A 16,022-nucleotide genomic window follows, 5' to 3' on the forward strand; every position below is an offset into this window, starting at 1 on the left:
CCAAGAAACATATATGCACAAGGGCTAAGGACTAGCAAGTCTAATCTACAATTGAATTGAGTTATTAAATATTTTTATAAACTTGCATGAAAATTATGATCATAGGTGAAAACATGTAATTGAGCATCAAACCCTCACCGGGTGTGTTTGCACTCTATTCGCTCAAGTGTTTAGGGTTGATTCACTCAATTCTCCTCTATTTCATGCTTTCCAAGATTTGTTTTTCTTCTAACAATCAACATTTATTTCATGCATGCATACAAGTATCATGAGGTCTTTTCATTGGTTGTAATGGGGCTAGGGTCAAGGTAGGATGCATATTTGGTCAAGTGAGCTCGAAATTTGAATCTTTGATAAGCTTAAACTTCCCACCTATCCTATGACATCCTATACAATTAAGTTCTAATCTAGCTACCCATTTTTCACCTTTTCACATACTCATGCATTTTCTTTTCATTTCACAACTCATATGCATTGATCTTATTGAGCTTCACCTTGGGGCATTTTGTCCCCTTTTTATTTCTTTCTTGTTTCGTTTTCTTTCTTTTTCCATTTTTTTCTATACTTTTCTTTCTATGCCTTGTGCGCGTGCGCGTGCATGGCTGAATTTGCTTCTTTGCCTTTTTATGCTTCTCTCCACTTGTATGCTTCCTTCCTTGCTTCCTTTGATCCATGCCTAGCCTATTTCAATCCTGGAATTACTAGTAAACACATCAAGGCATCTTATGGAATCAAAGAAGAACTAGAATTCATCAAAATAGGGCTTAAAAAGCATGTTTTTACACTTAAGCACAAATATGGGAGAGATAACAAAATCATGCTAATTCCTAGGTTAAATGTGACAAAAGGTTATCAAAATACTCTAAATTCAATGCAAAACAAACCGTCAAATTGGGGTTTGTCAACCTCCCCACACTTAAACCTTAGCATGTCCTCATGCTAAATTAAGAAGGAACTAAGGGTTATGACATTTATTGAATGCAACTAAACTATATGAGTCCTATCTAAATGCAATTATCTAAAGCAATTGGAAATGCTTAGTTCAAACAGATTAATTCCCAAGAGAGCATGTGTAAGCACAAGAGCTAGGCAATAAGGACTAAGTCCAAACCACAATTGTATTGAATTGTCAAAAAGAGTTCAAACTTGCAAGAATATAGATAATATGGGTGAACACATGTGATTGAACTTTTGAACCCTCACCGGATGTGTATCCGCTCTATTCACTCAAGTGTTTAAGGGTTAATTCACTCAATTCTCTTCTAATCATGTTTTTCAAAATTTGATTTTCTTCTAACAATCAACACTTATTCAATGCATGCATACATTCATCACGAGGTCTTTCATTTAGGTTGTAATGGGGTTAGGGTCAAGGTAGGATCATTTATGGTCAAGTGGACTAGGATTTGAGTCTTTGATTAGCATAGACTTTCCCACCTAACCTATTTAATGACCTATACAAATGCAAGCTATTCTACTACCCATTCTTCACTTTTTCTTACATACTCATGCATTCTTATTTGATTCATAATACTTATGCATTGATCCCCTTTTTATTGACTTCACTTTGGGGCATTTTGTCCCTTCTTTATTGTATTATTTTTTTCTTTTTCATCATCATCATTTTTTTCATTTTTCTTTTCTTTTCATCCCCCTTTTTTTTTTTTCATTTTCTTCTTTCAAACTAAATACAAGAACATCAATGCATAAGGTCTCTACATTTGATCAATACATGAATATGTGCCCAATTCCTAAACATAAAAGTGTACTGCCCCTTTTTATCCCATCCAATGTTTCCAAGCCTCACCAACTTTGAATAGTAAAACACTCTCACTAGCCTAGGTCAATCAAAGATCCAAACAAGGACTTTTCATTGGTTTTCTGCCTTAGGCTTGTAATGTGCTAAAATAAGAATAAGTTGGTTAAGCATAGGCTCAAAATTGGCTAACAATGGAGAGTAAAAGGTTGGCTATTTGGGTAAATGGCTAATGAAAGAATGGCCTCAATCATATAAATGCACAAACACAAGAAATAAACGGACTTATAGAATCAAGCAAATCAAGGATCACAATCATGGAAAGAGAACAATTTCACACAAGAATGGAAAATAAGTGGTTATAAAATGTAACCACATCAATAGGCTCAAGTCTCACAAGCTTGTGTTCTCAATTCAATACATGCTTCACGAGGTATGAAATTCAAGCAAGTTTCAAAAAATTCTCTTTCAATCAATTGGGTTAATGCCCTATATTTAAACTTCTTGAAAAAATCTCAATGTTTGACTAAGCATTGTTGTGATTGAAAAGTTCAAAAATTTTCTTAGTTCACCCTTTTCTTTTTCATTTAGAACCAATATATTATGCAAAAAGGGTGACTAAATATTTGCAATCCAAAGTATGATTTCTAATCACAACTACAAACTAAAAACAAAGATAAACAAAATGTATAAAGAAGAGTCCAACTAAAAGTACGGAATCTATCATCCAAAATATCTAAAAATATCCATAAGCATCAAAATATCTAAAATACATCAGCTAGCTCAGCTAAGCTAGTAACCAGTGTCGGAAACGGTAACAAGCCGCGAATATGAGCTCTCCACATGCTATGCCGAATCAGTCGGGGGAAATATACCTCCTTCCCCTCCATGACACACCCAATCAAGACCAGCATATCCATCGGAATCTCCGAAAAGTGAGTGGTAGGGAAGACATAGTGGGCGAATATTTGTTGCCAAGTCCTAGCCTCCCTAGTTAGATGTGCAAATAGCATGCCCTTGGGCTTTGTGTTGCTCGAATCCATTACCCAAGAAGCATCTGGTGTGGCAATCACGCGCCTAAGTGCCTCATAGTCGAAAGTCATGGAGAGGAGAGCTACCTCTGCCTGCTGGTAGGCACAAGTCTCAGGAGTACCAACTCTGCAGAGCAGTGCATCCCTCAAGGCATCCTCAGTGATCATAATCTCTCTACCCCTCAAGAATACTGAATCCAAGCCCGGTCGAAAGAAATTGCAGTAAAATTCCTTGACCCACGAGATGTTAATCCGTCCCAAGTCCCTATCGACGAAATCCAAGCCCAGCTCAGAAATACGGGCGTTTATGGCACGCCTCACATCATTGGGAAGATTCAGCTTCTTCTCAATATTCAGATTCTTCTTTGCATAACGGGAAAGGCGGAGCTCGTAGTAGAGATTTGGAAATTTGGTTGGATCAGTGGACGGGAGTAACTGATTTTCTTTCTCCTCCTCATTCAGCGGATTCCTCGCATAGTTAGCAAATGGTGGGGGCGTAGAGGTCTTGGAGCGCTTCCTTTTTCTGGAAGCAGAGGCTATAGCTTTTCCTCTATCCGACATCCTGAAAAATATGATAGAAGATATAAAACATTTAGCATGTAACAAAGAAGGCATGTTCAGGAGACAAATATCAAAGAGCAATCATGATGTTGCACTGAATACGTAAAAGTGAACAAGTAAGCATAAGTGAATGAACCAAGACTGTAATCTTCATTAAAGGCAACATCTCATGTTCAAAAGGCAATAATATCATCATATTTTTGAAAGAATTGTTAAAGAGGGTTAAAAGTGAGTGGAAGTAAAACGGTTAAAGAAATTAGTAAGTTAGAAAAGTGGATCAGTGATATGATGATAGATAGGCTCAATCGAACGAGAAGTTGCGGTTCATGTTCACAATGATTGTGCAAATCCGGGAAGTCAAAAAGGGAACAGAAATTTGCCCAAAACTGAAATAAAGATCAAAATGAAACTAATTTCCTTAAAAATCGGGCAGCATTCCGGCTTAAAATTGGACGTTCCCGGATGGCAAAATAGCACAAAAAAAATAACATCAATCACGCACAGCAGCAAACAGATATTATCTGGCAACACATATTGCATGGAATATCAACCCAAAACCAACATTCCGTACCCAAGGAAGCAAGCAGCGGATATGCACATACGGAGCAATTATCAGGCCTAGAATCCTCTATCCAGCCCTAGCTACCTAACAGCAATTATATCTATCTAACCTAACATACAAAATATGAATTTAGCTAACTAACATGCAATTCCAGGAACTAACATAAATGAACAAATAAAAAGGAAAAATAGAAAAAGAAATAACAGAAATGGAGCAGGAACCTGGGAGCCGGGAAAAAACTGAGAATGGAAAGGGGGACGACGATAAGGCAGGGGCAGCAGAGACAGAACCTGGCACCGCCGTGAACGGTGGCTGTGAGGACGGCTCGCGCGGTGGTTTGGTCGGAGGGATGAGAAACTGAGGGGAGGAGAGAGGGTGATGGTGAGAGAGGAGAAGGATAGGCGGAGGTGCAGGAAGAACAGAGAGGGGGAAGCCGCCGGCAGTGATGACGGGGTGACGGCGGAGGGAAGGGTGAGATGGGTGAGAGGAGTGAGAGGGAGAGAGAGAGAACGGGTGGTGGTGAGAGGGAAAGGGAATTGATGGCCAAGGACGGTGACGGAGGTAGGTCGTGCGGCGGCGACCGGCGCTGCTGCTGCGACGGCAGTTGGGGGAGAGAAGAAGAAGAAGAGGGTAGAGGTTGGGGAAAGGGTTGCGCGACTGCGCAGCGTGCTTCGCGAGCTAGGGTTATCCCTATTTTTTTGAATCGGCGCGCGCGCGCACCTTGCGCGTCCGCGTCCATTGAGAGGACGTGGACCCTACGCGTGCGCGTACAACGCGCTTAAGCGGGGATGAGCAAAATAGGAAAGGACGCGTGCGCGTACCGTGCGCGCACGCGTGGATGGAGTTGGGCTAGGGGCTTAGAGTTGGCCTAACTTAGGCCTAACTCTCTGGAGACTGGCCTGGGGGTCGCACACCAGACCTGCGCGCACGCGGTATGTACGCGTCCGCGCGCATTTAAGGGAAAGGGAGATTCATGCGTGAGCGGGCAGTGCGCGCTAACGTGGGGCGGCATATTAGGCAGGGGCGCGTGCGCGTACGGTGCGCGCACGCGCACATGAGAGTGCGCCTGAGGCTTAGAATGGGCTTGAGGCACGCCCAACTCTCGGGTTCGTGGCCTAGATTGGTGGCAACACGCAGGGACGCGCGCGCGGTAAATGTGCTTCCGCGTACATTGACGAATTGTGAAATGGCGCGCTGGCGCAATGCATGCGCTCGCGCAGATTGGGTTGGGCCTGGGGCCTAAAGCGAGCCCAGAAATGGCTTAACTCTCTGGGGTTTGGCCCAATCATTTGCAGCAGCAATCACTTATTAAACAAAACTAAAAGAGGATGGAAAGAGTTTACCATGGTGGGGTGTCTCCCACCTAGCACTTTTAGTTTAAGTCCTTAAGTTGGACATTTTGAAGAGCTTATTGTCATGGTGGCTTATGTTTGTACTCATCCTTGAATCTCCAAGGATCCTTGCTTCTCAATTGTTTGACAGAATATCCAACCGTCTTCACCAAGCTTGGGCAAAGTTCAACCCAAGATATGAGTCCCCATAGTTGGTCTTCATTCAGCGAACCGGGATCCCATATCTTATCTTCACACCCATCTTCGATTTGATCTTCATACTTTTTCTTTCCGGGTGGTTGACATATAGAATTCTCTTTAACGATAGAGATTTTACCCACTTAAATGTTGTATTGGATGGTAACTTGGGAAGGGAGACTTCCCCACACTTAGACAATGCATCCTTGTGCTCTTCTTTGTGTATTTCCACCTCTTTGCGAGCTTCCTTGATTCCAACCTTTCCCCTTTTATCACATAGCTTGGTGTTGTCTTCAAGAACTTTGATTTCTTGTCTAATGGGAGGTGGTTCAATTTTGGATAGAAATTCATTGATGAATAGATCCATTTCTTGGTCAACCTCTTCATATTCTTCAATTTCGATATACACCATGCCAACATTTTTTGGGTGAGAGTCATAGGCATATGGTGGCGGTGCTTGAAAATCACAAGGTGAGTCATCATAGCCATTGGATTGGTATGCATCATAGAATGGCTCTTCTTCATAGTGCATTGGTGGAGGTTGTTGCCATGAGGATTGATCATATGCATATGGCTCCTCCCACCTTTGTTCATCCCATTCTTGATACACATCTTCATTATAGTCCTCATTTTCTACAACATGTTGATAACCAAACTCATAGCCAAGGTGAGAATTCATGATAGCAAGAAGAAAATGAAAACAAAATCAAATAAGAAGCAAGAAAATTAAATCCTAAAACTAGCAAGAGCTAACAAAAGCAACATATTCACACTATTCACATATATACAATAACCAATAACATAACACCATTGCAAGTTCCCCGGCAACGGCGCCAAAATGGCAATGAAAATAAACTAACAACTATAAAAGACTCTTGGCAAGGTGTGAGAACTAGAAGTCCTATCCTAGTTATCCTTCTCAATTGTGATGAGAATTGTTCATTGCTACCACTTAGTTAACCCTTACTAATTAAAGGAAAGTCAAGTGGATGAATTGATTTGAGCCACAAGTCCTAGCCAACTCCCAAGGGAAAGACTAGCTTTAGTGATATCTAAATCAATTAGCAACTTCTAATTATCAATCAACAAAGACATTAGATAACTCAAGCGTCACTAATTACTCTACCAGAGCCAAGAAGAACAAAATCTATACTAAAATCCAACCAAGCATTTCATCAAACACTTGGAAGGCATAAAAGAAAAGCAAAGTAAATTGATAACAAAAATAGAATCTAACAACAATTATGGCAATGAATTAACAACAACAATCAAAAGGAACACAATTATTATGAATTACCTCTAATTGCATTATTGAAAGAAAATAAAGAGAACAAGAGTATCATGATTACAAAACCTAGAAACAAAATAAGGGAAATTACAACAAGAGAATAGGGATAGAGAGAAGAACCAAAGTGTATCAATCATCAATTGAAGGTAGAAGTTGAAGGAGACTTGAATTAAACCTAGAACTATGAGATCCTAATCTAACCCTAATTCCTAATCCTAATTCTAGAGAGAAGAGAGAGCTTCTCTCTCTAAAACTCTAAACTAAAAGTGATTATTGGTCAAAAGGTGATGATAATGATGCCTTCCCCTTAATCCTTCATCCTTTTATTCCTTTCCCTTAGCAATTTGGCGCCAAAAATGGGTTCAAAAACCCTCTCAAATCGCCAGGCACATGTTGCATTAGTGAGGTCATGTGCCCTCATCGACGCGTGCGCGCACGGTACGCGTGCGCGTCCCTGGCTAATTCTGCGATGTGCGCGCGAGCGCCTTGTGCGCGTGTGCGTGCATGGCTGACTTTGCTTCTTTGTCTTTTTATGCTTCTCTCCACTTGTATGCTTCCTTCCTTGCTTCCTTTGATCCATGCCTAGCCTATTTCAATCCTGGAATTACTAGTAAACACATCAAGGCATCTTATGGAATCAAAGAAGAACTAGAATTCATCAAAATAGGGCTTAAAAAGCATGTTTTTACACTTAAGCACAAATATGAGAGAGATAACAAAATCATGCTAATTACTAGGTTAAATGTGACAAAAGGTTATCAAAATACTCTAAATTCAATGCAAAACAAACCGTCAAATTGGGGTTTGTCAACCGGCTTCTTGGTTCACATCAGTTTCACAACCTGCATCATCTTCTAACACAGCACTAGAAATAGAGTTCGAATCATAAAAAGACACATGTATGGATTTCTCTATTGTTCTATGTTCCTTGAAGTAAATCCTAAATGCTTTGCTAGTGGTGGAGTATCCAACAAACATTCCTTCATAGGATTTTGGATCAAATTTTCCAAGATTTTCTTTATTGTTAAGTACAAAGTATTTGCATCCAAAAATGTGGAAATACTTGAGATTAGGTGGGGTTCCTTTCCATAGCTCATAAGGAGTTTTCTTTAACCCTTTTCGAATGATAGTCCTATTCAAAATATAACAAGCTGTATTTACAGCTTCAGCCCACAGAAATTTTGGAACATCATTTTCACAAAGCATAGCCCTAGTCATTTCTTGAAGGCTTCTATTCCTTCTTTCAACTATCCCATTTTGTTGAGGAGTTCTAGGACATGAAAAGTTATGTGCAATACCAAAATCATCACAAAATTTTTCAAAATCTTGATTTTCGAATTCTTTTCCATGATCACCCCTTAATCCTTCATCCTTTTATTCCTTTCCCTTAGCAATTTGGCGCCAAAAATGGGTTCAGAAACCCTCTCAAATCGCCAGGCACGTGTTGCATTAGTGAGGTCATGTGCCCTCATCGACGCGTGCGCGCACGGTACGCGTGCGCGTCCCTGGCTAATTCTGCGATGTGCGCGCGAGCGCCTTGTGCGCGTGTGCGTGCATGGCTGACTTTGCTTCTTTGTCTTTTTATGCTTCTCTCCACTTGTATGCTTCCTTCCTTGCTTCCTTTGATCCATGCCTAGCCTATTTCAATCCTGGAATTACTAGTAAACACATCAAGGCATCTTATGGAATCAAAGAAGAACTAGAATTCATCAAAATAGGGCTTAAAAAGCATGTTTTTACACTTAAGCACAAATATGGGAGAGATAACAAAATCATGCTAATTCCTAGGTTAAATGTGACAAAAGGTTATCAAAATACTCTAAATTCAATGCAAAACAAACCGTCAAATTGGGGTTTGTCAGTCCCCCTCCTCCACTCGAGGGTGACGCAGAACACTTACAACGGAATCATAAGGAAATTAAATACAAGACTCAGCAGTTGGAAAGCTACATCTTTATCTTTGGCGGGAAGAAATACCTTGGTGAAATCTGTCCTCTCTGCTTTACCTAGTTATACTATGCAAACTGCTTATTTACCTGTTTCTACTTGTAATATGATTGATTTTAAATGCAGGAATTTTCTCTGGAGTGACACTAACCAGACAAAGAAAGTCCACCTTCTGAGCTGGCATAATGTCTGTAAACCCAAAAATGCAGGTGGTCTTGGTATCCGACATGCCAAAGACCTTAACCATGCGTTTATGATGAAGATCGGATGGGGGCTGGTCGACAAAAGAGATCATCTTTGGGCCAGAGTTCTAAGGTCTAAATGCCGGTGTGGGACTGATATTCTCCCTAATATTAGAAGGATAAATAATGCTTCTAATTTGTGGAAAGGAGTTTGCCGAGCTTGGAAAGATGTTGAGAGCAATACCATTTGGAGGATAGGTGATGGATCCAAAATTAATTTTTGGAGTCATCAATGGATTCCAAAACTTGGAACTCTAGACCAGCATGCTACCCAGGTAAGAGATAGCAATTATTCTCCTAATTCTCTAAATGATTTCCTCTCTATTTCAGGGCATTGGGATGATAGGAAGCTAAGAGAATGGCTCCCGGATGAGGTTGTCCAACGAGTTTTAGCAATGGCTCCACCATCACCTTGGAAGAATGAGGATCAGATTGCTTGGGCTTTATCCTCAGATGGGGCGTTCAACCTGAAGTCTGCTTACCAATCCCTTCACACCAATCAAAACCACACGGACCAAATCTTCAAGCTTGCGTGGAACTGGAATGGTCCAGAAAGAATTCGCACCTTTCTTTGGCTCTGTGCAAATGATGCCATTTTGACAAATGCTCAAAGGTTCAGGAGGCATATGACTTTGAACCCTAGCTGTCCTCGATGTCAGTCGGGTGAGGAATCTATTGTCCATGTTCTTCGCGACTGTCCTTTTGCAAAGCAAGTTTGGAAGCTTCTAATTCCCGCGAGAGAGGTTGGGGATTTCTTTACCGGAAGTATGAGAGAATGGCTCACCTCAAACCTCAATAGAAAAACGGAGTGGACTTACTACTTTGGAGTGGGTGCCTCCTCTCTTTGGTGGTTGCGAAATAAATTGGTCTTTGAAGGCAAGGCCACTGACCCAAGGGTTGCTGCGAGCCACATAAGTGCACGTACAAGGAGGAATCATAATAGTTTGGAAAATCTCATTCGCTGGCACCAACCACAGGAGCAATATGTCAAGATTAATGTTGATGGGTCCTACTTTTTCCAATGTGATAGTGCCTCCTGCGGGGGGATCTTCAGAGACCACATGGGAAGGTTTATAAAAGCCTTTACCAAAGCCGGGAATGAAGTGTCACACTCAGGATGGTCGACCAAGACTGCCTCCTTAGCAGCCGTCAATTAAAGGCTTCGGTACTAAGACCGGAATGATTATCCCTGCCCGATGGGTCTACATCCATCCCTGAATGTCGTCGGGTACTGTTCACTTCTATAATTACTGTAACTGTAATAGAATTATTACAAATTCGAAATGATAATAAATAAAAGAAATGAAATATATATTTTTTTTTCTAATTTTATTTTAATATTCTATTTGTAAAAATTGAATTATGACATATTCATTATGTTCGGAATAGCAAATTCCAAACTGTTAATAACTAAGATCCTATTAGTTTATTTAATTCCTATGCATGCACATTTTCTTTTATATGAGCCTGCTTAGCTCAGAGGTTAGAGCATCGCATTAGAGCTAATAGCCCGTCGTGTGGGCCTCCCGCTGAGGCCCGCTATGCCAAAAGCGAGAAAAACCCCAACAGAACCCAGTTTCTTCCTTCTTCTCTGACGAGGTAGAAAGAAACCTAGGTTCGGTGTGCTTCGTCTGTAGTGGAACTGAGACCTTAGCGCAACTCGCCTTTTTCGGTAATCATCATCGGCAGATCAAAGCGCAGTAAATAGAGTCCCAGGTGCAGGAGAGGGAAAGGTAGCAAGATCTCAGCCAAATTGACAACAGATTCATGTTATCAAAGAGGAATTTCCCTCGAGCTGGGCATGAGCTATTCCCATCTAGTTACGCGTAGTGGGACTGCGAAAAAGTCTTCCTTTCACGATCGCCTTGCCTAGTCACCGATAAAGAAAGTAGCTAGGCTTCCTGGTGGTATGAAAGAAATAGATCTTAGTGCCTTAGACGACCTAGAAGGAGGATTTCTTATCTAACCCGTAGTCGCAAGGAGCGTAGCCCAAGATTCTTTTGAGACGAATGAATGCCGAAGAAAGGAAGGCCGTCGTGAGAGCTTACTCCGCTGTTCGTGGTGGTTCCGGGTTGCTTAGGACTAGGGCTAAAGGCATACCTTAAGGCAGCGAGCCCTTAGCGATTGCAATTCGTCTTAGCTTAGTCTTCTCTTCTGAGACGATTGGAGGGTAGGGAAGGGGCACTCTTGAAGAAGGGCAAAATCTGAACTCGGAACTAAGCGATTGGCAGCTACTTTTTATTCTATTGAAGAATGTAGAACTAGGAAGAAAATAAGAATAGGGATCCACGTCGAGCCATCCTTCTCAGTCTCGCAGCATCAATTGAATCGGCAGACACAAAGACGAAGACAGAGACGAGCTAAGATGTAAAGTAGCCGCATCTTCACGGAGAATTCAATTTCACCGGGTCCATGTCGGAGACAGCGGGGCAGTCGTTACACCATTCGTGCAGGTCGCTACTTATGCGACAAGGATATTAGGGGAAGCTGTGAGTGGGGATTCCCCTGCAGAGAGCCGGATGAGGGGAGACCTTCACGTCCGGTTCGGAGGGCGGGGATATCCCGACCCTACTATCATTATGCCTTTGCAATGTTACTTGGTTCAACTCTATTTGTGACCCTTTTTCGTATGTGGGACTCTCTATCTGTGAATGAAAAAGCATGGCATGACGAGAATGGAGAAATTCGAGATGTTAGAAAGTGCAAAATCTATAATAGCAAAAATCCGAGAGGATTACCTCGTTGTTCTTTGTCTCATAATAATTATTCAGCTTTTGATCTTCCTATACTATTACTTTGACCAATCTAACAAATTGGCTTTAGAATTAATAAAAAACGAAGACGTCAAATCTATCAAAATCGGTATGTCAGGTTTCGAAATTCAAAAGAAATGAGAACAAGCATGGCATGACGAGAATGGAGAAATTCGAGAGGAGTTGATAGAATTCTTCCTCCTTGCTTGCTAGCAACTCCAGAGGCTTAGATTTATTCTGCAACTGAAGGAGGACTAGAAATAGATCTATAAAAGAAAGATAGGGGGACTTTTTATCTATCCTGGATGCCTTAAGCGTAAGATTTCTAAAGTTGCTTTCTCACTTGCCTAGCAGATGACTGTATCAGAGGTTACTTTATGATATTTATATGCAACCTAAGCAGCCACTTAGGATTCAGGAGCGGCAGCACTTCTCTATTTTACGATCTGATTTCGTCTATTGAAAATCGTCTTAAATCGTAGTTCCCCCTCACAGCTCGGGCATCCGCTAGTGTCCTCGGCACGCACCTTAATAGCTTAAAAAAAAAGGAATTGAGAGAAGAAGATGAATGTGCAATGGAATTGCTATTGGATGGTTGTACTTTTACTGCTTCTTTTAGCTGCTCCGATATCGGCATCGGTAGCATTCACAGCTGAGTCGATTCTATCACTCTCACTTGCAGCCTAGTCTCTTCCTCAAAGAGGATTAATCTAGGAATGAAGGACGAGCGGATTCAATAGCTGAGAAAGGATGGCAAGACAGTCAATCAGAATCAGAAATAGCTGTCTTCCGATGATTCACTATTCCGAAAGAGAGGGCTGCGCTAAACCTTACGTAAAAACCAACCTTACCTTACGACTGCTACGGGTAGCTCTCAAGGGTGAAACCTCACTACTTGCCCATATTGAGAAAGGAACCAGAGCTAATGATTGTAGATCCTCTACCGTAGTAGAATTCACACCAACTTACTCTAGACAAAGATAAGATAACGATTTGGCTATTATATATATTCAATTTAGATTGATTGACTCTATCAATTCCGGAACCCTCCAAAAAGAAAGAGATTCTACTTGAGCTATTCTCGTTCTAACGAATTCAAGCATTTCGACAATAGGAAGAAAAAAAGAGTTTGAAATTGTAAGAGGATGGAACCGAAAGACGGACAACGAATTGTTCCGAACCATACAAATGCAGACGAGTCGAACCTACAACAGAAAGACTCCAAAGCAATGAGACAAAGACTGAAGAAAAGGAAGAAAAGCCTTTCTCGAAACCGCTTCTTCATGACTGAAAAGGCCTCGTTTCCGTGTTCGGGGGTTCCTTGATCTTAAGGTGTCAAGGCCAACTACTGCAGACAGGACTTCGGTAAGGACTGACTGATAAAAGCACACTTAACTGCAGCAGGAAGAACTGAGCGGAAAGGACTACCGCCTCATCCTGTTCCTGATTTGTAAACTCGCATTTATAAGAATCACTTACCTCGGCGAAATCCGCTCTTAACTCAACGCAAGAATAAAGAGATTTCATAACTCCATTCTATCTACTCATAGTTCTACTCCTGTTGAGCTACTAAGATGAACAAGCAAAGAATGGCAACGAGAAAGCAGATTGTTATTTTGGGGAAGGTCTCGCCTTCTTTTCTAAGAATGAAACCCAAAAAAACATTCGAGATTATATAAACCCACAATCCTAATGTTTCTCCCCGTTCTGTCTTACTGAGACACATGAAGTGAACACATCCTGCCCCCGCGGCGGATAATAGAATCACTAAAAGTAAATTAATATAGCGGAAAACTCCTGAATAAAATATATAGAAACTCGGAAGAAGGAAGAGGAGAATGAAAGAGAAGAAGACCCACATAGGAAGTTGGTTGTTTTCCTTCTTCTCTCTATAATTGAAGCCAAACAGGAATATGAGTTCTAGTACTAAGGCAATCTCCCATAGGACCATTTCCGGTGACATGAAAAAGCAACTTGTCAAATACATGTCGTTTGAAGTTGGAGTGCCAGGAGGCTAGGGAATACGATCCAGCCGGAGGCAAAGTTTTATGCATGCGCAAGAGAAGTCGAAGGCATTAGTCTGTGCCCTGCTCTGGTAGTTCTTCTTTCTCCTCTAATTGCTCTAGTATTGGATAGATCCCTTTAGTACATACTATTATAGATCTTAAGTAACATATCTGAGAAGGAGGGAATGCAGTAAGGCTCTACCTTTCCTGTTGCTAAAGAGCTAATGAGTTACATAGCTCATCTGAAGGAATGGAATGGCTGCAGCTGCAGTAGACCAGCTATTCGATTCGAGCTATAGAGAAAGGTCCAATTAGACCAAGGATCAGATAGACAACTGAGTTTCAAAAAGGGATAAAATCTCACTCTGTTAGGAAAGCGGGGCAAAGCCAAGGGCTGAAGTCTAGTCCAGCGTTGATACAACTCTTCGACAAGCCTACCCATCATCAAAGCAAGTCTATGCAAGAAGGCCAAGGTCCTGTCCTCCGGATCTATCCAAATTCAAAGAGTTGGGCTACATAAAAGATCCTATTATGAAATGGATATAGGCTTAACTAAAGCCCAATGCCAAGCAAAGCCCTAGACTACAAGAAGAAATTGGGTTCCACTAACCCAACATGAGGTGGAGCCTTAACCCGACACAAGATGGGACCTATTAGGATAGGATAGTGGGCTTAGAACAAGACCCATCGGTGGATAAGATCAGATCTTCATAACAAAAGGTGTACACGTTCGGCCTCACTCAAGGTAATGGGCCAAACCTAACGAGTCCAAACAAATTGGATCTTATTGTATGACAAAACCACAATCGTCTCAGAAGAGAAGACTAAGCTCAGACGAATTGCAGTCCGCCCCGGCCCCTCCTTAGTAGTGACTTTGGTCAGGAAAAGGAATAGGGCAATAAATAGAGCTTCGGCTCAGAATTAGACCTTCTGTAGACGGAACTTCAGACTTTTGGATAGGCCTGAGAAAGCCTAGACCAAAGGTGCCTAATAGCCGAGCCAGACTCATCGTCATACGGCTAGGGCAGTGAGCTCAGTTCAGGAACTTTTCTTCGACCTTGGGTAAGACAAGGTGATCGGAGGGGTTACGGATGAAAGAGCACGGTTGGGAGCTCCTCTACAACAAACTACCTTTCGCCCAACATGATCACGAACGAAGACAGAGAATTGCATAGATAGAAGGACGAAACCAACCCACTTGTCCTGATCGGAACGATTGAAGAAAGAAAGAGAAGGCCCCTTTCGCTTATCCATTCCGCGGGGCATCGTCGGAGAACAATGTCGGGGACAGGGTGAGAACCTTCCGTTGGTTACGCCCTTTAAGTATTGGTTCTTTCTTAGCTTAGATAGATATGGAGATAGATCCAGATAGAGATCTATATCAATATATCTATCGATAGATAGAAAGATAGATATATTGAGAAATGGATATGGATCTGGTTTCAAGATCTATGAACAAGAGAGATCCCTAAATATCCATTTGATAAAAGTCAACAATGGGGCGGAGCCGGCTGAAGGAAGGGCGTTAGAGCTTACTAATAATATAGGGTTTCTTTCATCTTTCAGCTTGATTGGAATCGATTCTATGATTGAATAGCAGAAGTGCTACTTAGTAGTAGAAACTCGGAGAGACAGACAGAGAGGGGACTCAATCATACCTGCTAACTCCTAGGATGATAAGTAGGTCCTTTGTTTTTGACAGGAATAGTTCCAGCCTTTGTAGCCCCTCGGGAGAGTGAGTCTACTTAGCGAACTGGCAGGACGCGGAGATCGATTGATCAATACGAATCTCGAGAGTGGATGGTTGCTCCGTTATATGCATGCGCCCCCTTGTCCCGGAGGCTCTCCGGCCGAGGAGGGGCTTGCTATCGTAACCCTTTCTCCCGGTGTATGTGAAAAAGAGTGACGAACCTTTTTTTGTTCGGTCATAGGTTGGTGTCCAAAGAACGAGAGTCGGCTTCCTTTTTCCTGTAATTTGGGTAACTGTACCATTATGCATGCTGAACTTTGGGGAATTATTAAAGGTCTCCAAATAGAAGTTGCTAATGATTTACAGAATATTATTGTGGAGTCTGACTCTCTTATGGCTCTTCAGATTATTAAAACAGGATGCCCAAACTCCCACCCTTGTGCAGCTCTTGTGCAAGATATTCTGATCCTAAGCAGGCGCGTGCAAAATATTGATTGGAATCACACCTTAAGAGAGGCCAATGCAGTTGCAGATATAATGGCTAAGAAGGGGCATGATCTTCCCATATGTCTCCACATTTTTGATACACCTACACCTGATATTATTTCAGCTTTAACTTTTGACATGTATGGTTCTTTTAGGCTTAGAGGCTTGTAG

General features: G+C 41.7%; 1 protein-coding gene across 1 annotated transcript; it reads left to right on the plus strand.

The window, feature by feature from the left end:
* Positions 15,669–16,022, plus strand: LOC107607883. Its single transcript, XM_016309779.1, has one exon. It carries the CDS (start codon positions 15,669–15,671, stop codon positions 16,020–16,022), a length of 354 nt encoding a protein of 117 aa, XP_016165265.1.

Source organism: Arachis ipaensis, chromosome B07 (assembly GCF_000816755.2).
Source record: "Arachis ipaensis cultivar K30076 chromosome B07, Araip1.1, whole genome shotgun sequence".
Lineage (NCBI taxonomy): Eukaryota > Viridiplantae > Streptophyta > Magnoliopsida > Fabales > Fabaceae > Arachis > Arachis ipaensis.

Bases quoted from the DNA above. Each gene is read 5' to 3' on its own strand.
- LOC107607883 (XM_016309779.1), top strand. From the start codon at position 15,669: ATGCATGCTGAACTTTGGGGAATTATTAAAGGTCTCCAAATAGAAGTT.